The sequence below is a fragment of the Takifugu rubripes genome, chromosome 12 (assembly GCF_901000725.2).
Source record: "Takifugu rubripes chromosome 12, fTakRub1.2, whole genome shotgun sequence".
NCBI lineage: Eukaryota > Metazoa > Chordata > Actinopteri > Tetraodontiformes > Tetraodontidae > Takifugu > Takifugu rubripes.
The window spans coordinates 7,607,060-7,631,976 of NC_042296.1; the positions used below are offsets into that span (position 1 = coordinate 7,607,060).

At 45.2% G+C, this 24,917-nt stretch overlaps 2 protein-coding genes across 5 annotated transcripts in view; both read left to right on the forward strand.

Moving 5' to 3' along the window:
* The window catches only part of LOC101075242 (voltage-dependent calcium channel gamma-7 subunit-like), a 28,659-nt gene extending 15,710 nt beyond the window's left edge, over positions 1-12,949 (forward strand). Inside the window, exons 3-7 of one of the 3 annotated variants that reach the window (XM_029845050.1) lie at positions 2,786-2,981; positions 4,333-4,419; positions 4,754-4,894; positions 8,449-8,594; positions 10,797-12,949. In XM_029845050.1, coding sequence (XP_029700910.1) covers positions 2,786-2,981; positions 4,333-4,419; positions 4,754-4,894; positions 8,449-8,594; positions 10,797-11,297 — 1,071 coding nt within the window. In that variant the 3' untranslated portion in view covers positions 11,298-12,949. The remainder of the gene's footprint in view (positions 1-2,785; positions 2,982-4,332; positions 4,420-4,753; positions 4,895-8,448; positions 8,595-10,796) is intronic. The other 2 variants (XM_003969091.3, XM_029845051.1) reach the window with 2 other exon arrangements.
* A 2,897-nt stretch (positions 12,950-15,846) lies between these two features.
* LOC101075022 (voltage-dependent calcium channel gamma-4 subunit-like) lies at positions 15,847-24,901 on the forward strand. Of its 2 annotated transcripts, XM_029845049.1 has the most exons (6): positions 15,847-16,000; positions 18,676-18,967; positions 21,295-21,549; positions 22,157-22,240; positions 23,279-23,419; positions 23,677-24,901. In XM_029845049.1, the coding sequence occupies exons 2-6, from the start codon at positions 18,937-18,939 to the stop codon at positions 24,507-24,509; spliced, it is 1,344 nt and encodes a 447-aa protein (XP_029700909.1). In that variant the 5' UTR covers positions 15,847-16,000; positions 18,676-18,936; the 3' UTR covers positions 24,510-24,901. The 2 variants fall into 2 exon arrangements, with proteins under 2 accessions (XP_029700909.1, XP_003969139.2); XM_003969090.2 differs by lacking the exon at positions 15,847-16,000 and having other exon boundaries at positions 18,355-18,967.
* Positions 24,902-24,917: the final 16 nt, after the last annotated feature.

Sequence of the window (24,917 nt, forward strand, 5' to 3'; positions counted from 1 at the left end):
GACTCAAAATAAAAAGGGAAACCTTAAATGTGATAAAACCAGTGGTCAATGTGGGAGCACAGACGCCAAAGCGTTGCCCAACGTGCTCTGCTCTTCTGCTGCACCGCTGTAATGAGATGGAAGAAAAACGCAGCCAAGGCGCCATCTCGAAGCTGCAGCTGGTGAAATTTTGGGGTCAGGCCTTCGTTTATGGCCCGAGGGCAGCGTTAAAAATCAAGGACTCAAAGTAGAGTCGTCCTCGTCATGCAGAAACCATGAATATTTATTTAAAAAACAGCAAGTGGGGATTTTAGTAGCTGAAATCTAATCAAACACTGCTGACGCACATTATTGTGAGGAGCCGGGACCAGTGTGACCATGGAGTGTCCTGGAAAATATATTATCACCATAAAAACATGTGGAAGTAAGAAATAAAGTTGGGGTGTGCAAACAAACTCAGCAGCAGGACACCACCCACACAGGAGCAAAACAGTGTTTTTGCTCAGTCCAGATTTTAGCTACAAATCCTGTAAATAGCTGTACTAAAGTGTTAAAATTATCTAAAGTTAAATCTGCATGTTAAAAACTTAACAAGCGGAAGCTATAGGTGCAGTACTGCATCAAGCCACCAGAGGGGGCGCGCACCAATTACAGCAAGTTACCGCCATGGGAAATGCGGCATGAAAAAAACGCAAATAAAGAAGTTGTATAAAAGTTATATAAAAATAAAGGAAGGATGCAATTACATTAAGCTCTTTTTGTACCCCCTGTTCTTTTTAACTATTCTTCCTCGTAGTCTTTCTCCTCATCTTCTCCATGCACAAAACTCATTTAATCTCTATTCATTACATTGTCTCTCTCTCTCTCTCTCTCTCACACACACACACACACACACACACACACACACACACACACACACACACACAGTTGGATTTGCTGAGATTGCTGACAACAAATTGGCTGGGATGAGTTCTCTTTAAGTTTAAGCCTTGAGAATAGAACCACAATTCCCAGGATGCACCAACTGCTAAATTTCTTTGTGTGTGTTTTCTAAAACGTTCCAGGCAACTGTCATCTATGATTCTTTTGCTAATTGGTGAGGACATTTAAACTCTCTTTGAAAATATCTAAATTGATCTGTGTAGTTTAATCTCCAGCAGCTACCAAAGCTGGTTGCCGACAACAACCAGCAGATGTTTTTACTCAAAGCGTGAATGTTCCCCAGTCATTTCGGTGACCTGACTTTTTAATGTCCTTCCTGTCGTTCCTGATGTTTGAGTTCAGGTTGAGATGACGTGTTTTGACTCAGCAGCGTCCGACAGCCCGTCTATCATCCTGACGCTGACGTCAACAGACAAACATTCCCAGGAGCAGCAGCTGCTCCGGTGCTCCAGTGGCTCCCCAAGTTCCTAACATCTTTGGGAAGTAATCAAACTTCACTTTTGATGATTTTTGAAGGACCCCACCCCCACCCACCCACCTCTCCTCCTCCTGCTGGGTGCTATGATTCCCCACCTCCCACCTGAACACACCTGGCTGATGCATCATTTCCCCAGGTTCACCTGACCCAGGAGTCTTTGACCACGTCAGAATGTTTGACGTTTCTTTTTGACTGAATCCTCTGTGACACTGCTGGACGAGCTCTGCGGCGTTTGACTTGAGCGATGAGGTCACCGCTCTTTCCCGTCTGACAGACACTTTTCCTTTAGGCTCCTTATCTCTTCCCTCCTGATCTGGTCTGCGGAGTTCATTTTGTCCTCGGCTCGTCCCTTATCGCCCTCGCTCCTCCGCCTCGCAAACAAGACTTTAACAAGTGGCCGAGCCTCCCTCATCCTGCTGGCCTGAATGTCACTTTCTACAAGAGTCAAACAGATCAGATCATCGCTTTGGCTTCTTTCTGAACAAAGATGGTGAAATTAAGTCTGTACAGAGAAGAATGACGTGCTATTTCTACAAAAATGTAATGTTATCATTGCATATTAAACCGAGTAGATGTTAGTAAGCAACCATAACTGTGGTTATAAAGTTCTAAAATGACAGAAACACTTTTGTCATTCAGCTGTTTTGTGCTCTGTGGTTGGAGCCGAGCAGCCTGATAAATGTGACCTCCAAACCACTGTGTGTGTGTGTGTGTGTGTGTGTGTGGGTGTGTGTGTGTGTGTGTGTGTGTGTGTGTGTGTGTGTGTCGTAACGCTGTAAAGCTGAAGCGGCGACACTGCCATCGTGTGGCAATTCAGCCAAACTGCATCTAAATTTTGTTTGTCCCCTTTTACATTTTAAAATGTTTTTCATCAGTTTTATACAGTTAAATATGATCTCTGCTCTCCATATCTTTGGTTTTCAATCTTCTCCTTTTCCTGCTTTTGTCTTTCATCTTAAATAATCCAATTTCCAATTTGAATGAAACAAAATGTATCAACATTAAAGTTAGAATAATATTTATGTGAATTCATTTTGATTATATTATTGAATACTTAAAAAGCCAGAGAAAAACTGTGGGGATCTTTGAATTGTTCTACTTTAGATTTATTTCATCATCTTTGCGTGATGTCTTTTAGTCTCTGTTTTTGTCCTTTTCTGCCCAACATCGACACATATTTAATCTGAAATCGATGGACAGACGAGAGACGTTTGTCTTCACTCTCATTTTCCCACTGGTCTCATCTGCATGTGCATATTTTAAAGCATGACAGGATCAATACATGTGATCAATCTGTCCCTCAGAGCTCTCACGACGTTGTTTCTCATCGATTTCTCTCCTTTATTTTTTAATTCCCGTCTGTTCCTCTCTGCTCTTCGTCCCCAGATGAGTTCCTTCAGCACCAGAGCTTTGACGCTGCTGTCCTCAGTGTTCGGGGCCTGCGGCCTGTTGTTGGTCGGCGTTGCCGTGTCAACGGACTACTGGCTGTTGATGGAGGAGGGAATTATCCTGCAGCAGAATCAGACCACTGAGGTCAAGATGGCACTGCACTCTGGCCTGTGGAGGGTCTGCTTCATAGCAGGTGAGTGGGGGCATCCAACCCTTCATCCATCCAACAATTTATGCATCCATCCCCCCATCAAACATCCATCCAACCAACCATCCAACCACACATCCATTTGTCCAAACATGCATGCATCCATCCTCCATTCATCCAACCATCATGCACCCACCCATCCAACATCCATCTGACATCCATCCATCATGTCTCTCTGTGTCTCTGTGTCTCTGAGTCTCTGTGTCTGTGTCTCTGTGTCTGTGTCTCTGAGTCTCTGTGTCTATGTCTCTGTGTCTCTGTGTCTCTGTGTCTCTGAGTCTCTGTGTCTGTGTCTCTGTGTCTCTGTGTCTCTGAGTCTCTGTGTCTGTGTCTCTGAGTCTTTGTGTCTGTGTCTCTGTGTCTGTGTCTCTGAGTCTTTGTCTCTGTGTCTCTGTGTCTCTGTGTCTCTGAGTCTCTGTGTCTGTGTCTCTGTGTCTCTGAGTCTCTGTGTCTGTGTCTCTGAGTCTTTGTGTCTGTGTCTCTGTGTCTCTGAGTCTTTGTGTCTGTGTCTCTGTGTCTGTGTCTCTGAGTCTGTGTCTCTGAGTCTCTATGTCTGTGTCTCTGAGTCTCTGAGTCTCTGAGTCTCTGAGTCTCTGAGTCTCTGTGTCTGTGTCTGTGTCTCTGAGTCTCTGAGTCTCTGAGTCTCTGAGTCTCTGTGTCTGTGTCTGTGTCTCTGTGTCTCTGAGTCTTTGTGTCTGTGTCTCTGTGTCTGTGTCTCTGAGTCTGTGTCTCTGAGTCTCTATGTCTGTGTCTCTGAGTCTCTGAGTCTCTGAGTCTCTGAGTCTCTGTGTCTGTGTCTCTGAGTCTCTGAGTCTCTATGTCTTGGGTCAGAGTGTTGTTGCTCTAGGGAGGCGGCCATGTTTGTGTTTCCCTGTTGTCTGACGCCTGGTACAAAAGGTCAGAGGAGGAAAACACTGGTGGCATTTGGAACGGCTGTGTGTGTGTGTGTGTGTGTGTGTGTGTGTGTGTGTGTGTGTGTGTGTGTGTGCGTGTGTGTGTGTGTGTGTCCTCTCTGTGCCTACACTTTGAGGTTAATCATCTTCTCTGTATTCAGCGCAGACCTGATTTCCTCCTGATGCTTTTGACCACAGTCTGTCTCTGATTCACTTTTTCTCCCTTTCACCTCCATTTTCACCATCTCTCTTTTTACTCCCTCTTGTCCTTTCGCTCATTTCCTCCATTCTTTCCACCCGTCTGTCACTTTTCTGTTATTTCTCTTTGATATTTATTCTCAGATGGTTTAAATAAACATGTATTTGTCCCTTTACCCTGAGGTAACTAATATTTCTTCCCTCCCTTCACTTCCTCTCTTTTCATCTTTCCGTCTCTCCCTCAGGACCAGAGAAGGGCAGATGTGTGGCGTCAGAGTATTTCACTGAGCCAGAAATAGAAATCACCACAGAAAACACGGCCAACATTCTCAGTAAGCAACAGTCTCACGTGCACACTGAAATTTCATGCAAGAAGATCCTTTAACACATTTCATTGTGTTTCCTGGGGACCAAAATGTGTGTTTCGTCAACACAAATTCAAGAGTAAACGATAATAAAATAAACCACAGTAATAATCATTAACGTAATTAAGCAGCAATAACCTAAGGACTAACTTCTGTAGCAGGGCTTAAATTAAAGGAGCATAAATGTGACCTCCAAACCACTGTGTGCGTGCGTGCGTGCGTGCGTACGTGTGTGTGTGTGTGTGTGTGTGTGTGATTAGTCATCTAATATTTCACCAGAGTCTCTCTGTCCCTCCTGCAGAGATGGTCCGGACCGCCACGCCCTTCCCAATGGTCTCATTGCTCTTCGTCTTCACTGCCTTCGTCATCAGTAACATCGGACACATCCGGCCGCAGCGAACCATCCTGGCCTTCGTCTCCGGTATCTTCTTCATCCTGTCAGGTGTGTCAGGCAGCTTGAGCCTCAGAAGGTGGAATCAGCTGGGCTCATCGTGGGTCTGTGCTCAGAATTGAGCGTTCAGTCTGTGCTCCAGGATTTTCTCATCTCGGTTTTGATCCAATAGTTTAGAGTTGAATTTGTAGCAATGCATCCTGGGAGGTTTACCCCAACGCTGAGCTGTGGCAGAATCTGTGGAGAACAGATACATTTGCTGGTGCTCAACATGTTCCTGTCAGAACTGAGCTCCATCCAGTGAATAAGTCAGGAAAAGGAACTTTTTATCACGCTTTTCTCAACCCCTTTAAATTCAGCACTCATCTGCTGCCCGCAGATAAAAAGTCCTTTTAAATTGAATCAGAGATTTAAAATTGAAGTCTCGCTCTGTGGCATTCCCGGGTGACCGTCCTTGTCTGCGGCTTCTTTCTGCACTTTGGAGAAAGTCTTTTTTAGGATATTCGTTAATGTGCTGCAGCTGTATTCAGTAATTGAGTTATTTTCGTGATTAAGTCACAACCACATCACTGTGTAACTGCTTTTTGTCAACCCTGTCACCATGACAACATGACCACTGGTGAGAGTGAGAGAAGATCTTTTGTCCAGCCTGAAACGAGAATGTCTTTTTTTTTTAGAAATTGTTCAATAAATCCATCATAAACCATCAAATACTGAGGTAATCTATGGGCCCCTATGGGACCAAACTCTGCCGTTAACACCAAAATACCTGTTAAGGTGTCCTGTTGTCTCCAGCATCAGTGTCTGCTGACAAGACTGCAGCATAAATATTAAGATCTTCGGTCTCTGTTTTTTTTTATCGTCAAAAGAGACGCAGCAGCAGACTGCAGCAGAGGGGGGAAGCAAACTCGTTAAAAGTCAAACTTCCTGAGGGGCTTTAACGATGAAGAGTCAGTTTGGAGAAAGGTGGACTCTTCGTACCTGTTTCCAAATGGCAGCTTGTCAGTCGTGTCTTTGATCTTGTTGCTGACTCCACAGAGAAGGAGATTTAATTCCTGATAATTGCTGAGGAAGCTGAAGGGGAGGGCTGGAGATCCAGCTTCTACTAAAGCAGCTGGTCAGACAGTCAAACCGTCAGAGTTTATTGTCGTCTGACAGTTCAGTCAGTGTGTAATGAGGAGTCTCAGTGTTCTCACAGTCAGAGCTTTAATCTGAAACGTCTGAAGATCTGGACACAAACTGTCAGGAAGTAATGAATGAGCTCTTTGATCAGGTCTTCTCATAGAGGTTTCTGCAAGTTTATTAACTTTAAATGAGGTTTTATATCTAAACTCACAAAGTTATTGATTCTAAAGCCGTTTTGGACAGTTAAAAGCTTCTCCAGTTCCCGAGGACCATTCTGATGAAGAATAGGATCTCTCTCTCTATCACTCTCTCTCTCACACACACACACACACGCACACACACACACACACCTGCTGAAAGAACAACCTTGAAAGAAGCATTCACCTCATCTGAGGTCTGAGCGTCTGTTGACTTCTGTGTATTTGGCCTGTTTCAGTGGACCCGAGTCCATAAGGGTAAAGGTCAGAATCATATTAGTGTGGCGATCGATCCAGAATCCACATTTTAAAGTTATCATTCCAAACTTAAACCAAAATCACTAAATGTCAGCAAAATATCAGAGAATCGTGTGGGCAAACAGGGTGACATCACCTCCTCGCCTCACCACAGGACAGCTGACGGTTCTGCTGAGTACAGGCCCGGCATTTAGCTGATGATGGGCTTTATTTAGACCTGGTTGGACTCAGGATGGGATGACATCACCTCCATCGTGTTTTGTTTTTGTGTGAGGGAGCTTTACCTCACAGATGCTAGCTTAGCATGGTGGACTGCTGACTGGACGGTTGGGCGGACGTGACAACCGATGTGTCATAGAGAAGTCATCCAAGACAAAATTAATACAAATGCAAACATGTGCTGTGAACATATGAAGAGGGGGGGGGGAGATCAGCTTTCTTCGTTTGTTATTAATATTTGAGTAATTTGAATTTAACCAAAATACACAGAAACTTTATTTATTATACCCCAAAGCTCTGGGGTAAAGCAAGGCCTCTACTAGTCTCTGTAAATGTTAGTTTATGCAGCAATATTAATAGTTCTAAATACACAATGTGATTCTGTTGCTTTTACATTTGAATCTGAACAATATATTTTGTTCTGTTTTGTTACAGGTATTACATTATAGTTTTAATTTAGCTTTAATTTTTGTTTTCAATTTATTTTGCAGAAATGCGTGAATGTGTGTGTGAGTAGATGCGTTGGTTTCATCACACACACACTTGCAAGCGGTTGAAATTATTGGTCGCAACAGCCCTCTCTAGTGGCCAATTCTTAAAATAGAGTCTGAGAGTATTACGGTGGCAGACAGGAGTCAACACGCTACAATCGGCCAAACACTTCAAACACAAGAGTGACACATAAACAAACAAAGCAGAAAAACACAAGAGAAAATGTTGAAATCACACAAACTAAGTTGGAGCCAAAACTCACAAACAATTGTGAAAAGGTAAATGCTGCAAATGTGAAAACACCGACAGTAAAGGCAAGTGAGACGCACAGGTTAAAGCGTAGTTACGTAGCTAGAAACCTTGATTTCCGAGAGTTTTTATTTATCTCTAAATATTATTACAGTGTGTTTTAGTATTTGCAGCATCTTTCCCATTTTTTTGTAGGTTTGTATTTATTGCTCCTGCTTAGTTCTGTGATTGTCACATTCTTCTCTTGTAGTTTTTCTTATTGCATCTTTTCTACGTTTGCAGCTTTTCGCCGTTTGTGCTGCGTTTTCTCTTTTGCAGCGCATTTGCTCCTGTCAGACACCATAAACTACAGTCAGAATTCCTTTGTTTGAAATGAGTGTCGCACATCTGAGATATACTTTAGCATTATGATAGAGGAGTTTAAATAGTGTTACATTCAACATTTTCCTAAACGAATTCAAAGATGCAATATTAAACATTCCCCTTATATGCTGTCTTTCTTAATATCATCTCTGTTATAATCTCAGTGTGGACACTAAAATTCCATTCTAGGACAAAATCTTGTGTGATTCACATGCTCGTAGGCTTTAATGTTCACAAATGACACAGCTATAAATACAAAGCAGCAGCTGCAGACTAATGCTGCGGGAGCCGTGTCATCCCGTCCACACAGCAGACGTCTGTAGCCCGGATGGTTAATGATAACGTGTCCTCCTCGTGCTCCAAATAAGCCCAGAGAACCCCAACAACTGGCTGCAGTTAAGAGATAACCAGCCTCCACATTCACAATAATGGGACGTATTATCGCTCCCAGTTTACGCTGCTTCTCCAGTCACTTATTGATGCAGTTCAGACATTTGACCGCCTTCTTTTCTCTCATGTTACAACATGTTTTGTGTTTTTGATGGAGAAGAAAAATGTTTGAGCGGAGATGATCTGCAGATGATGAGACAAGAGGTGAACCAAGAAATGACACTGTGTGTGTGTGTGTGTGTGTGTGTGTGTGTGTGTGTGTGTGTGTGTGTGTGTGCGTGTGTGTGTGTGTGTGTGTGTGCGTGTGTGCAGGTCTCAGTCTGGTCGTTGGTCTGGTCTTGTACATCTCCAGTATTAATGATGAGGTGATGAACCGACCCCGGGAGCCCGAGCAGTTCTTCCACTATCGCTACGGCTGGTCCTTCGCCTTTGCTGCGTCCTCCTTCCTGCTGAAAGAGGTGCTCACACTCACACATACATGCACACACACATGCACGTGAGCTTTAAGAAGTGTGTGTGGTGTGCAGGACCTTGTCATTCTTGCATAAATATTCATAGATGTTAATGGCTTGAATAGTTGAGGGCAGCTGCTTTGCAGCTTCATATGCATCAGAATATGTGTGTGTGTGTGTGTGTGTGTGTGTGTGTGTGTGTGTGTGTGTGAGGAGGGTCTGCAGCTCTGTCTCTGTTCTCTGCTGTCTTTCATCTCGTCCTCTCTTTCTCTGTATGTCCTCTCCCTCATTATTTCCAACACCTCCTCTCTGCCTCCCATTCCCCTCTCTAATCCTTCTCCCCCTTACCTGCTCTCCCTCCCAACATGTCTCCTCTCTCCTCTCCACTCTCTCATCTCCTCTAACTCCTCTCTCATCTCCTCTCCCTCCTCTCTCATCTCCTCTCTCGTCTCCTCTCCCTCCTCTCTCATCTCCTCTCTCGTCTCCTCTCCCTCCTCTCTCATCTCCTCTCTCGTCTCCTCTCCCTCCTCTCTCATCTCCTCTCTCGTCTCCTCTCTCGTCTCCTCTCTCATCTCCTCTCTCGTCTCGTCTCCCTCCTCTCTCATCTCCTCTCTCCTCTCCCCTCCCTCCTCTCTCATCTCCTCTCTCGTCTCCTCTCCCTCTTCTCTCATCTCCTCTCTCCTCTCCCCTCCCTCCTCTCTCATCTCCTCTCTCGTCTCCTCTCCCTCCTCTCTCATCTCCTCTCTCGTCTCCTCTCCCTCCTCTCTCATCTCCTCTCTCGTCTCCTCTCCCTCCTCTCTCATCTCCTCTCTCGTCTCCGCTCGCTCCTCTCTCATCTCCTCTCTCGTCTCCTCTCCCTCCTCTCTGATCTCCTCTCTCGTCTCCTCTCCCTCCTCTCTCATCTCCTCTCTCGTCTCCTCTCCCTCCTCTCTGATCTCCTCTCTTGTCTCCTCTCCCTCCTCTCTCATCTCCTCTCTCGTCTCCTCTCCCTCCTCTCTCATCTCCTCTCTCGTCTCCTCTCCCTCCTCTCTGATCTCCTCTCTCGTCTCCTCTCCCTCCTCTCTCATCTCCTCTCTCGTCTCCTCTCCCTCCTCTCTCATCTCCTCTCTTGTCTCCTCTCCCTCCTCTCTCATCTCCTCTCTCGTCTCCTCTCCCTCCTCTCTGATCTCCTCTCTTGTCTCCTCTCCCTCCTCTCTCATCTCCTCTCTCGTCTCCTCTCCCTCCTCTTTCATTTCCTCCTTCCTCTGCTCCTGTGCATCACATTTCTCCATCTATACCAGCATCCTAAGGTCTGCTTGTCGTGCTGAGCTGTGAGCGCTGAGCAGATGCATGAAAACGTCTCGTCCTATTTGTCAGCACTTTGTAAAATGCCTGTGTTCCGCTGTGCTAATGGTGCAGCTCAGGGAGACGAGGGTGGTTGATTCTGCTGTTGTTGTTTGGGGGGGTTTTTGCATCCGGGAAAATTGCGCAGCTCATTTTGATTCCCTTCGGTGACAGGGATTAAATTTGCATGGCTGGAAATAGACGAGTCTGTTTTCTCCGCATGCAGATTTCTGTTTCTGTTTTTATGGCCGTGCTCTGATGTGTGTCACACCCAGCTTATTTGCTCACAGCCTATTTGAATTTTTTACAGAGGGGTAAAAACATTAAATCTTCAGATAAATATTAAATCCGTCAGAGTGGCCGTCGGGGAATCCATCATTCATTTGTCTCCAAAGCTCATGGGAAGGCAGTAAGTTGATAATTGTGACCTTTCACCTTCATCGTGAGGATTAACCACATTATGTTTCATTTCACCATAGTGCGGCGCCGCACCGCCAGCAGGATCTGTGAGTTTAGCAAAGAGAATTTTAACACCATTTTTTAATCTGACGAGCCCTCACATGGAAACCTGATGGCGCTTGTGTGAAGCCTCCGGCAGCATCAGTCAGGTTAATTATTCCATTAGGTGGGAGTGAGAACATGATGGAATATGTTGGGTTTACTGTTAAAATCCTGCTTCACTGTTAACATGTTTGAGCACACCGCTGTTTAAATTCTTGGATTTTATTAAAATGTTAATAATTTGAATAGCATCTGATTGCTATTAAAATCTTGTGTTAAATTCCACCTTTGATCATCAGGGTGACGTCTGCATGCTTTTGAAGCATGCAGCTCCAGTTTGGGGTGCAAGTGTTATCTTCATGCTTCTGGGCGTGTCTCCCTCAGGGTGCAGGAGTGATGTCGGTCTACCTCTTCATGAAACGTTACGCCGAGGAGGAGCTGTACAGGCCTCACCCCGCCCTCTACCGCCCCCGCATGTCCAACTGCAGCGACTACAGTGGCCAGTTCCTCCATCCAGACTCCTGGCCTCCCCCGCAGAGGGGCCGGAGCGCCTCTGAAGTTTCCTCTGACATCTCCATCCAGCTCACCCAGACGCCACAGCAGCCCCCACCCAAAGGGGGAAGCAGTTGCCAGGAGACACCCACGTCGTCTGGGCCTTCGTCAGCAGCCAGCTACCAGCTTCATCCAGCCTCCTCCTCCTCCACCTCCTCCTCTTACCCTCATCCCTTCCACCTGGCTGCCACCTCCACCTTACCAAGAGCAGCCCACCCTCACCCCCACCTGAGTGGGCCCCCTTCCCAGTCTCTGCCCATGGTGGCGCCGCCCTCAGCCAAGCCTCCACCACACTATCACACGCACATGCGAATGAGCGCCTCACCATGCTAGAAAGGGAATCCACGTCTGAAGGGGGCTGAGGGCGGCTCTATTCAAACTCACACACACACACATGCACATGCACATGCACATATACATGCACACAGAGCATCCAATGTGGGAGGAAGGATGCTGCAGACAGGATGAAGGGGTATGCAGGGAAGAAAAAGGACAGAAGAGTAAAGGATTGGGGGGTGATGAAGGGATGACGCACTGCTGAGGGTGAGTCCTAGAAGGAGGCGAACACCGCTGAACAGTGGGAGAGACCTGGGAGGAGAGGGGGGACGTGGCGACTCGTAGCAACAAGACATTCATGGGGTTTCTGACGGGTACATTCATCATCGCCACAAGCAGACGTGTGAAGTAGCACAGGAAACAGGAAACTGATTCATTCTGAACGGCCGTCCATTCACAACAACAACAAAGTTACAGCATATCTGGGATCATCATCTGACACGAGGGGGTTCAGGTTGGATTAATCGCCCCTGCTGTGTCTGTTTTTGCAACTATTTGATCTGAAATAAGACAGCGTATTTTCTGCTGGGAGAGACTCTGTAGGTAAATAAAGTCATTTATTCTATTAGTCTGTATATGCTAACCTTAAGATGCTCTGTTGCATCAATTTCAAGCTTGTTATCTATGACGTGTTCTTTTTTCCACCCTGTGTGCTGTTGAAGTTTCCTGTTTGTGTGTCTTGTTGGTTTCCTATAGTCTATACGTTAAAGAGGCTTCTGTTATTCAAACACTGCTGAAGTGTTGCAGTTAAATGTCACATTTTTTAAAAAGTGTTTAAAGTTACCGATTACATTCATTCAAAAAGAAGTAGTTGTCACAACGTGCCGGACACCCTGGGGGTGTTTCTGGCTGAGAGACTCTTGGTGAGAGGACTTATTCAACAAATAAAGAGACAATTATCAAAAACTCTCAAAATCAAAGACCTGGTTCAAACAACCAGGCGCTGTTAAAGGGGAAGAAAAAGAAGCACCAATGCATCATATAAGGTGCTGAGGCAGGTATGAAGCACACAGGTGACACTCACGGTGTTCAGGTGGCTCCATAACCGGGTGATATTAGCAGGGTCACCCTTAAATACACCAAACAGCAGCTGTAGTAAACTGTAGATATCAATAGTATCAATATCAGTAGTTGGAACACGTGTAAACAGATTTCTCTCCCTCTGACCTTGGTGCCAGTGATGATCAGCCACTTACAGACGGTGAAGGAAAACACCGATGTGTCCTCTGGATCCACCCTGGTGCTGACTGTGAACCTGAGGAAGCCTCTGATTCTCTGGAGAAGCTTTAGATGGAGGTCAGGGCCTCTGAGAAGGGAGAACTTTAATGTTATCCTGTTGGATCAGCACACATTGTACGAACTGAGCATAAGATGAGCAAAATCTCTCTGGACTGAAGTTACAATAAACTGAATCCTGCTTGACCATCACATTTGTAAATGAGCCTTTTTGGGGGGAAAGAATGTGAAGAGTTTATGTGGAGAAATTTCTGTAATTGACAAAGGCCTGTCTGTTTCCATGGCGACCGACGGACTGTGCTGGAGATATTTAAAAAAAACGCTGTTACCCTGTGGTCAGACCTTTTTGGATAGGATCTGTCTGTCGGTCTGTCTTCATATCAGACTGATCTGATGTTCACACTCACGTTCAAATAGTAAATTCCATTTATTAAATTATTGAATATTGACTCGAGCTCATGATCTTCCTGGTTTTTGTTTAAGACGAGCACACGTATGGTCAAACTTCATCCATTTTTTAAGAGATGAGTTTTGAAGAATCCTAAAATGTTCAGCGGATGTTTTCAACCTTGCTGAGGTGGCTGCAGGTAAAAAAAAAGAAAAAGCAAAAACTCCCCCTTTTAACGTGACGTGTGAAATGAAAATGTCACAAATACCCTCATTCAGATGTGAAAATTCTGACTGTTTAGTTCAAAACCGTTTTTCCCTTTTCATACGTCTGTTATTTAGGCTTCACTCAAAGCGTTCTGTGCAATTTCCACAAATACATCGTGGGGAGTCCAAATTGATCTATTCAGTGAAAATTTTCAGTAATTAATTATTCATATTTGTAATTTGCGTGGACGTCATTAAGACAGAGACCCCAGGATGGACGCGCCTCCTTGCATTAAAGAGTGTTCGGACTTATTTATAGACTTACAGATTACTGCAGTCTTCGCTCTTTTGATGCACAGGAAGAGACAAGGAAGATGGTTTAGTCAGGATTTACTGCGGATGCTCCGTGAGTCCCCGTCAGATTTGGGAAGGGTCTGAAAGAGCAGTAACGGGAAAATCAAACAGGCTGTAGGAATCAAAATGACTCACAGATTGACTATTAAACACGCTCGTTTATGTCTTTGTGTGCATCTCTGCTACAAAATGACACGATTAAAGCATGAGTCAGCCTTTGTGTGCCACATATTAAAGCTTGTTTCCAGATTTTGCCTGTAGAAGTGCCTAAAACTGTCTGGAATGTGCGTTTTGTACACCGTCTCTCACTATAGGTTGCGCAATAACGTGAGGTCAGATGACAATTACACTCTGTGTGTCCAAAGATGTGAAACAACAGTAAGAGAGATGGTTTGAGATGTTGAGAGTTTGTCGCTAAAATCTTGATGAAAAGATAAATTAATGATGAATTTAAGGTATGATACATATAGTCAATAACATTAAATAAAAGCACTGGATAACAGGCAAAAATGACCAAAACTTTGCACTCAAGTGTGCAGCCGTCTGTGATTCAGCACAAACACAAAGGTGACGTTTGTGCTGTCTGGGTGGTGTGTTGACCATGAGCAAGGCATCGTTCAAACATTCTCATTTTAGACTCTCCAGCATGTTCTGCTGTTCCTGCTTGTTTTGTGTGTGTGTGTGTGTGTGTGTGTGTGTGTGTGTGTGTGTGTGTGTGTGTGTGTGTGTGTGTGTGTGTGTGCGCGTGTGTGTGTGTGTGTGTGTGCAAATGGAAGTTATGCTTCACAGGCTTTTAGCGTCACTACAGCAGGGGACTACACTTCATTTCCAAATGTTTGTCTTTCTGTCCCAGCCATTGATTTTTGTCTCCATCTGTCTTTATTACTGTGGCTCCTCTCTTCTATATAACTTCAAACACACACACACGGACACACACGGACACACACGGACACCCTTCCCTTGGCAGCCAACCATCCATCTTAGTTTTGTTGCCCCACCGTTCCTGTAAAGACCGACTTGTTTTATGTGTCACTTCTTCTTTGCACACTCATCTTTCTCTGCTGTTTTTCCTTTATAGAGAACATCAGTATAAATCTCATGATGCTGTAAAGAGCTGCATGCTTCACTCACACGCCTCATTTTTTACTCTCTATATTTACTACAGATTAGCCACTGACACTAACAGCTGTTTGACTTATGGTAACAAATCCTATGATGGATATTTATAGTTAGTTGATACTGGATACTGGAAGTCAACAGGACCTGTTTACAAGTTAAAAACACCTTTCTTGTACACATTAGATTAGATTAGATTAGATTAGATTATATTAGATTATATTAGATTAGATTAGATTAGATTAGATTCAACTTTATTGCACATGTACAGGTACAGAGCAACAAAATGCATTTTTGTAATTCATCTGTGCAAATATTGCCTGAAAAAATATTATTTATTATTATTGTTGTTGTTATTATTATTATTATTATTATTATTATTATTATTATTCTTTCCTGCTTTATTAAAATAATGAGATGAAAACATCTTGTCTAGGAGAATTTTAACTGGGCTTCTGTTAGATGTCCATGCCAATATTGCTGGAGAGGACATAAAATTATAATGTGACTATAAATTAGCTGCATTGATAATTTAAGGTTGGCTCAGAAGCAGCATTCCACTGTCTCTGGAACCAGAAGCATCTTCTCACACATGTGAGGATGAGATATAAAGAGAATTTGACTGACTTTCTGTGCATGTTCTTACTGAAGATTAAGTTGACTTGGAGATTAAGTGTGTTTATTTTTGGATGGGGATTATTGTGCAGAGGCCCGGTGGGACTGGCCAGCATCACCTGAAGGAGGAGGTGGAATTGTTGTGTCATGTTCTGGAGCTGAAATCACCCAGGAATCATCAACCCCCTGCAGACACACAAGACATCTGTGGCCACCTCGCAAATTCATCCCAGTTTTTAACCAATGGCTTGATTGATGAGAGGACTTGAGATAAAGGAGAGAAAGCTTGATAAGAAAAACTATCTTTTGAGCTTTTCAAGTTTAGAAAAAACGGAATCTGTCTCTGACTGGCTTTGCTGTAGAACTGGAGACAGTTACTATACTCTTCATAATGATTCTATCACTATAATCTCATGTTTGGCTCCCAAAAAAGTCAGCAAAAAATTCTCAATCACTCATTTAAACCGATCAAATTTCCTAAATCGAATTGATTAACAGTCCATTGATTGGGTTTTAACACATATGCGATCTTCCAGAGCAGAAACATCTGATCTCCACGCAGACAGAAGTGGTCTTCTGTGGTGATCGGGTCCCCGACAGCTGCTGGATATGATCGGATCCCCGAACGCAGCTGGATATGATCGGGTCCCCGACAGCTGTTAGATCCGGTCCCTTCCCTCCACACGGACACACATGCGCACAAAAGTCGCGTCCTCCTCCAGAGCCGACAGTCCGTCTCATCGCGTCTCCGCAGCAGCGGCGGGCAAAGTTGCTCCTGTTCAAAGGTGAGTTTAAGAGTTGCTTCTATGGAGAGATTTAACGCATTTGCCTGGTCAGGGTAATGTTGGTGGACGCGCGTTTTGCGCATGAGATCAGCGCCGCGTGTGCGTACACGCTGTTCCATAATGAGCCAGGAGCGCGCGGCTCCTGTCGGTTCATTTAAATATCAATTATAGATCATTAAGATCTTTAACAGCCACATTACATAATGACGTGTGTGTGCGAGAGAGAGGATGAAAACGATACAAGAGATGAAGGTTAGTTGCTACGTCATCCCTCTGTTCAAGGATTTCCTTTAAACCCGAGCAGATGCGGCATGGACGCCAACCTTACTAGAACGTCTGCTGTGTTCGTGTTGTGTGCTTGTGGAACACGGGTGTGTGACAACTTGTCCGTGTGGGGGCTGAATCTGGACGTTATTGATTCTCCTTCCTGCCGATGGAGTTTCATGTGTCTGCAGGAGTTTGTGCAGAGTGACATCATCTCTGATTCTAATTCTGAAATCGTCCAACTTTTCCACCATCAGCAGTATTTTAGGGCAGTACCATAAAGCTCATAACTCATAAAGCTCATAACAGTGTTCAGGCTATTTTCACAAACAGAACAAATGTTCTGTCTCACACGCTGCATCTCTGTAGTCCTTGTTGTAGTTTTTATTTTTATTTTTTACTGATATTCTCTGTTTCCTCACATTAAAATCATAACCAGCCAGCTGCCGTTGGTCGTGCCGCTGCTCTGTATTCACAGCAGGATGCATACATGATGCAAAGTGTGTCTGATTTGTCCTTGAACTTCTTCCCTGATGTGCGTCGGTGCCGCCAGAGGCGAACCCTGTAAACGTGTGCTGCTGCGTCCACGCTCAGGTTTATTTTAGGAGAGTTACCGACAACGTCCAGCTCCATGTTTTGGTTTGCTGTTTCAAATTAGAAGCTTTCCCAATGGGTCCTCAGAGCATCCAGAATGGCTCCGAGGAACGCAGGTCTTCTCAGCTGCAGTTCTCCTAATGGCCGCTAGAGCACCATAAACCACGCTGGCAAATCCGGATTCCCCGTGATAGCCTTAGTATCCCAATATCCCGACACTACATCAGCCAAATTCACTCTTGCGAGAAACTTTCTGAAAGTTTGAAGAGACCCATCAGCTAAAAAAAGAAAGAAAAAAAGCACTAGAACATTGGTGTCCTCTTGTTCTCTGGTGGGGGTGGAGGTGTTAAAGACGACCAGCGTGCAGTTTTCCCTGGATCAACTGCTTTCTGACTTGTTGCTGTAATAATTTCTCTAATTGTAAATCATTTCTTTCTGCTTCCTGGAGGCGACTTGTGTGCATGCGTAACGGTATATTTCATAGAAAGATGAGGTCAGCAGAACAGCAGAAATCCAGAGGGGAACTAATTAACATAGCTGAGGTGATGATTTAAAACTCCTCCCCACCTGCTTCAAATGTGTCAGATTGAATTTATTCAAAAACTTGTCAGGAGAACTGGAGGATAGATTAAACTAAACGCTGAGAGGAAAGAGAGACCAGGCCTAATTCTAATGAGGCAATTTGTACAAATACCTGTTATAGACTGTGTAGTCTGAATGTAAAATTATGTAAATGCATGAGAATAAAAATAGCATATTAAATACCAACAGTCCCTCACCATGGTTGTACACTCTCAATTCTGCTCAGTTTTAGTGTGAACATTTCTATTATGGCATCTAAATATGGGTATTCATTAAGTCTTGAGGTGCTTTTGAAAATAAATAATATTTAGGATTTCTTGCTGTGTTTCTTTGTCTCGATCTTGAATATTTTGGGTCCCCCGCAGTTTAGGCAGCAGCTTTCAGAGGGGAGAAAACAAGTAGAAAATCTGGCCCAAGTCAGAGAGGGGATTTTCTGCCTGTTAAAATCTAGCGGGAGTTCCTACAGGAGCACAGCGGTGCTTCTGAAATGCCTTCAAGGTCTGCATCATGACCCTATTTGGTACTGATCTTCCAGATTTCAGAAACCTGATCTGGGTATTCAAAAGGGGTGAAACGGCACCAAATACTGGTAATTGATCCAGCCCGGCAACAGGAAGGGCTGGATGGTCCAAACATGTAGAGACACCGTTGCCACGGCTCAAATGACTCACATGTCTGTCATCTCTGCTGTGAAGCTTTATTCTTCCTGTGAAAATATCCACAACATATACAGTGTGCGTGCGTGCGCGTGCGCGTGCAGCCTACATCTATGACACTGGATAATACAACATTCTTTTTTTTAATCTCAGCAAAAACCCCCTCAGCTGTTTCCTCCATCCTTTGACTCCCCCCAAAACACACATGCACACTTATACATGCTCACCAGCTCTACCACAGACTTTGGACTTCACTGTTGCCATGGCAATGGAATAGTGCACGCTCTCGCTCGCATCGCCTGTTCTTTTCTGTTGCTTTATAGAGTATCTGAGCTGTTCCCGTGCAGAAGCAAAGCAGCTTCTCTCCTCTGACACTCATTTGGAGTCTTCAGCTGCGGGATTGTTTAGTTTGTTTGTTTGGTTTTTTTGTGTTTATCAGTGACGTCATTCACATGTTCAAACATGTGTGAGAGATGCCATCCTTAGATGATACACTTCTTAATCAATTTCTCCTCTTCCTCCGTTCGCTTTCATCCATGCCTTACTCTTCCTGCCTCCTCCGTTCCTCCCCCCTCCCAGCAAAGCTAAGATGAACGCTGTGACAATTCAATGAGAGGAGAGAGAACGCCAGGCGAAGCTTCCCCCGCGTGCTGAGCAGGAAGAGTGCTCAAGGTAAAAAAAAAAAGAGGGAGAAGAATAAACAGAGAAAGTGGTGAAAGAAAGACACCAAGAAGGGAAGGAGCAAAGGAAGGGGGGAGAGAGAGCAAAGGATAAACGGTGGATGGAGGAGGCTCGGACCGGTGCTACGGAGCTCTTCACTGACGAGGAACAGCAGCAGAGATGGAGGCAAAAGGCAGAAACATGCCCCCAGGTAACGCACACACACACACACACACACACACACACACACAGATCTGCAAACTGCTTTTTATTAACCTCAACTGCCAATTGAAAACACTGCATTCACATAACTGGACGCGAAGACCGTCGGAAACACTCTGAGGTTCTGTTCAGTCCAGGATCAAACTCTGGCTGTCACCAGATTTATTAATGCAGCGAAGGTTTCTCATCCAGGATATGTCGGATTAGTTTATTTCCCTCAAATTGTCAGTGAGCAAACTTGAAAATTAGCATTTTAGTAAGACTGGAAACATCCACATATGGAGGTCACTGCAGGGCATCAGCGCTTGTTTCTGCGAAAAGATCGAGAAGAAGATCAAGTGGATTAATCATCCTGTCTGTTGAGAAGATCTTTGTTTATTGTTGAAAAGTGGGGACAAATCTTACTGTTATCTCAGACTCACATGTGCACGGTTTATGTATGACAATGCATGTAATTCAATGTTGAAGACGGAGGGTTCCGCTTGTGCTGACTAAAGAACAAGACATCCAGTCCATTTCTCCTCTCTGGCCCAGTATAACCAGTCTATTTCTCCTCTCTGGCCCAGTATAACCAGTCTATTTCTCCTCTCTGGCCCAGTATAACCAGTCCATTTCTCCTCTCTGGCCCAGTATAACCAGTCCATTTCTCCTCTCTGGCCCAGTATAACCAGTCCATTTCTCCTCTCTGGCCTAGTATAACCAGTCCATTTCTCCTCTCTGGCCTAGTATAACCAGTCCATTTCTCCTCTCTGGCCCAGTATAACCAGTCCATTTCTCCTCTCTGGCCCAGTATAACCAGTCTATTTCTCCTCTCTGGCCCAGTATAACCAGTCTATTTCTCCTCTCTGGCCCAGTATAACCAGTCCATTTCTCCTCTCTGGCCCAGTATAACCAGTCTATTTCTCCTCTCTGGCCCAGTATAACCAGTCTATTTCTCCTCTCTGGCCCAGTATAACCAGTCTACTTCTCCTCTTTGGCTCAGTATAACCAGTCTATTTCTCCTCTCTGGCCCAGTATAACCAGTCTATTTCTCCTCTCTGGCCCAGTATAACCAGTCTACTTCTCCTCTTTGGCTCAGTATAACCAGTCTATTTCTCCTCTCTGGCCCAGTATAACCAGTCCATTTCTCCTCTCTGGCCCAGTATAACCAGTCCATTTCTCCTCTCTGGCCCAGTATAACCAGTCCATTTCTCCTCTCTGGCCCAGTATAAACATTGATTCTACCCATTCTGAGCAAACCCATCCAGAAATGTTTATCTGGGGAGCATTTTAACCTTTAACCGTTTAGATAAATCACCTGTTCACCAGGCTGTTTGTGTCTGAGTGCTCTTGGTCGGTCCCTTTAATCAATGGTTTTTATTGATTGTGAACATTTTATAGGATAAAGGAGTCGTCGTTCTGCCTCTTTCAGTTTTTCTGATTGTGCTTAAGCACATTCCTGCATTGAGGTCATATGTAAGGTCACAGCGCTGGTGCTCTCCCTTAGTTTGGGAATTGTGTTGCTATGGCAACAACCTTCAGGGCAGCTGAATTAGGGAAAGATTCCTTTAATGAAAATCAGATTCCGGGGGTTTCCAGAAACTGTCTGGGTCTTATCATTCCTCTGCTTTTTTAGAATTCATTTTAGCATTATAGGTAAGTGCCAGACCTGTGGAGACCACAGCTGCTGCCCAGATGTTTTATTTATGTTTCCTCCAACACAACAGATGCGTCGAAGCTCAGCTTCCCTCCTGTAGTCCTCCTCTCTGGCTGTCTCTTCACCTCTCGGCTTCCATTTCTCTCCACTTCACTCGTCCCTTCTCTTCCCATCATCCACTCCTCTCGTCTCCTATTTTTAATCACATGTGTGTAAAACTCTGAAGCATCTTTCCATTCGGGCTCATCTGCATCCCCAACACCTCCACGACTTTAGGGAAGTCCACCTGAATTTGGGGGTCTACGACATGATCCATGGTAAATCGAATCCACACACAAAAGCAGAGTCATATTTCTGTCTCCCTGCAGGCGCTTTTTCAGGGTTTAAAATATACAGCAGAGCTCTGTTGTTGCAGCAAGGTTGGCATTTTGTTCTTCAGCTGGCCTCCAGCCGCCAACATCTCTTTACTGCTGCAGGCTGCGTTTGCTTCTTTTTCTGATGATAAAAATGATTCCAGCAAATATCTGGATGCTACAGAAACCCTCCATCAGCAGCTCCTACAGCAGGACAGCGTCGTTCTAGTAATGCACACATCTGGAAAAATCACAGAATCAGGCTGATGAACAGAAACACAAATTCACTTATTGACAAGATGGTTTGGGGCCCTACGGTGGTTTTAGATTTCAGCTTCCTTCCCCGCCCGGCGATGGTGTGGTGTGAGCGCGGCATCCAGGTGCTGCTCACCACCATGGGAGCCTTTGCAGCTTTTGCCCTGATGACAGTGGCCATCGGCACGGACTACTGGCTGTACGCCCGCGCCTTCATCTGCAATAGCACGGCCAACTCAAGCCAGGACGACTCCAACAACAACAAGGACAAGAAGGACCCTGGGGCCCTCACCCACTCGGGCCTCTGGAGGATCTGCTGTCTGGAAGGTACAGCTAGTTTTAAAAGGGGTGTGTGGAATTCAGTTAACTGTGTGTGTGTGTGTGTGTGTGTGTTTGTCTGTTTGTGTGCATAGCTTTACTCATCATGCTATGCATCTGAGGGTCTGAGACTGGTGTGTACATAAGTGTAATCAGAACAGACATAAATAGGTGGTCTCTTGTTTTCTTACACACACGCACGCACACACAGCAGTAAATTTATTTCTATGTCTGCGTCACTGCTTTAATTATACGCCAGAAAAATGTCCAACGTTGAATTATTAACAATGTTGCAGGTGCGGAATGTTTGTTTAATGCACACAGTTGGGATTCATGAGATTAGAGTTTTGAGACATCCTCACCAGGTGACAGTGGTGGTGATGCATCCTTTATGGCCGTTTCTTCCTGCCGTTGCCACTGACAGTAAACAACATGCAGATCACGTCTCGAGCCTTTTCATCAGCTTCACCTGCTTAGTTCCCGCAGTAATTATAACTGTCACTTTAATGCTGTATGTTGGCCCTTTTCCTATATTTCCAATTATTTTTGAGTTTACGGTGGTTCTGATGAGCTCTGCTCTGCTTTGCCTGCCCCCCCCCCCCCCATCTCTACCCAGGCTTGAAGCGAGGTGTGTGTTCCCAGATCAACCATTTCCCCGACGATGCAGACTATGACCAAGATGCTGCAGAGTATCTTCTGCGTGAGTGGCGGGCGTGTACACACACACCAACACACACACACACACACACACACACAGAGAAAGGACAGAAGGGGCTGGTGGGCGGACATCAATGCACGGATGTCAGATTCAAGCAAAGCATTCCTGGGTGTGTGTAAATGTGTGTATGTGTGTATAAATGCTCAGGTGCAGGGGGTTGGCAGTCTGGGGGTGTACAGAAAGCTTTTTCTCCACAGATGGATTGAAAAAAAAAGCCTTCACTAATGGATTATTTTCAGCTCAGGATTCAGGTTTCACATCTTGTCTCTTTGATGGCAGCAGATTGTGTCTCTGCAGCCACTGAGAGTTTGGTTTGTGAGGACACATCCACCCATGCTCTACAGAAAGCATCTGCTTCTACCTTCCATCTTTTTCTACTAACAGAAAAACCCAGAAAAGCACCTGCAGGCTCCATGTATATATTCACTCATCAGCGTTACCTTTTCCCAAAGAAAAGACTGAAAAGTCACCTTGAAAAATGACGAGCTTTGCTGTTACACACACACACACATCTGGCAGAGAGTTATTCAGCATTTTAATATCCTGGAATGACTACAGCATCTCTTCCCAGGTATTGATCTTTTCACTGGATACCTACAGAATCTCACTCCAACTCCTTTTGAAGGTTAAGGCACATGCAGAGTGTTTGATAACATTACAACATCCTATTCTCCTAAAGCCTGGATTTCAAATGCATGCTGGTCTGAATATTGCCCCTTACACACAAGCAGTGTTGTTATGATGCATTTAAACCTGATTCAGTGGATAAAATGTTGCCTACAGCAATTAAACTGATGCATCTCTATAAGATATTGGCGTCTTTGTAGTGTCAACTTTCATATCCTGGTAACACTTTTTATCCTCACTTTGTTCCTTCAAATGACATTAATCCTAAAATAAACTCACTGATTGAAAAAGAGGACACAACAAAATTACCTACAGCTTTCACTAAAAAAGGAGACAATATGAAATAAGAAACGCAGAGTACCTGCAGCTACACCTTTCCTTGCCCTCCTGCAGGTGTGGTACGAGCCTCCAGCATCTTCCCCATCCTCAGCGCCATTCTGCTACTGCTGGGTGGAGTCTGCGTTGCCTCCAGTGGCTTCTACAAGAGCAAGAGGAACATCATTCTTGGCGGAGGGATTCTCTTTGTAGCTGCAGGTAAGACATCATCGTTTAGTTGGAGAAACTACGTCTCTTTCCTCTCGAAATTGACTCTGACTGCTGCTAATGCTACTGCATATTAGCAATCGTTGCAGAGTTAATGTCCTAGATTTGCTGATTGCCTTTTGTACAAAGGATATGTTTTGTCTACAGCTGCACATTCAGAGTCTCCCTGCCAGGGTAAAATGAACTGAGCTGTAGCTCCATGTGTCTCAGAGGAGCACTTACCTTCCAAGTCTGGTCTATTTCTTCAGGGCTGAGCAACATTATTGGAGTGATCGTGTACATCTCGGCAGCACTGAGCGACATCTCCCCAAAGAAAGATGAAGACAAGAAGTGGCACTACTCCTACGGGTGGTCCTTCTACTTTGGCGGCCTGTCCTTCATCCTGGCTGAGATGGTGGGCGTGCTCGCTGTCAACATCTACATCGAGAAGAATAAGGAGCTGCGCTGCCGCTCGCGCACTGACCTGTTCAAAAGCACGACTCACGCCATGCTACGGCTGCCCAGCTACCGTTTCAGGCGGCGGTCCCGATCCAGCTCACGCTCCACTGACCCGCCGCAGTCACAGGAAACCTCGCCCATTGGCGTCTCTAAGACCTTCAGCTTGCCTCCCTCTGCCCCACCTTTCTCTGTGGCCACTCTGCCAAACCCGCACAGCAGCAGTGGAAGTGGTGGAGGTGGCGACATCTCAATGTACACCCTATCCAGGGACTCTAAATTGGGCAGCCTGGGAGGCGGCGCACCACCTCTCTACGGGACGGTGGACCGCGCCACCCTGTACCAGCTCCACAACTATTTCCCAAAAGATTCCAGCGGCGGCGGTGGTGGAGGAGGAGCAGTGGTAAGCAGCGGCACACTTCCATCTCATTCCAAGTCCAACTTGGCAGCAGCAGCAGCCGTAGCCCAGAATTCGGCCCCGCTGAATACCCCCACCTCAGCGGCTGCACCGACCCAGCCTGCTCCAATATCTACTGCCACCATGGAGAGGGACAGGGGCAACGTGGGAACTCTGGACCGACTGACGGCCAAGCGAGACAGGGATAGCAACTCAGATACGCTTAACAGGAAGACTACGCCAGTTTAAAGTGAAACCTCCGAGCGTTAGGGTGTTAAAAGAGAAAACAACCGAGCTGAAGCTGGGTGGGTGCCAGATAGGAGTGTTCCTGCCCTTGAGCCTGGGGTATCTACCTGCCATAAAACTTAACATAAGCAGCCACAAACACATGGGATGATCATGAAGATCAATGACATCTGCCTTAACGTTTCCAAAAGTCTTGCGTGTGACTAATTTCGGTTCTGGGGAGGCCTCGTCACAACGCATACAACTATACCGTAATCCTAAATTCAGCTTTAGCATCATTATACTTAACCTTATCAGCCAAACTCTTGATTAGGAATTTACCAGTCGAGCCAGCCCCCCTGTGTGGCAGTTGGAGGTTAAGTGCCTTGCTGGGGAGGCATGGAAGCTCAGGCACTAATTTTTAATTGCTAT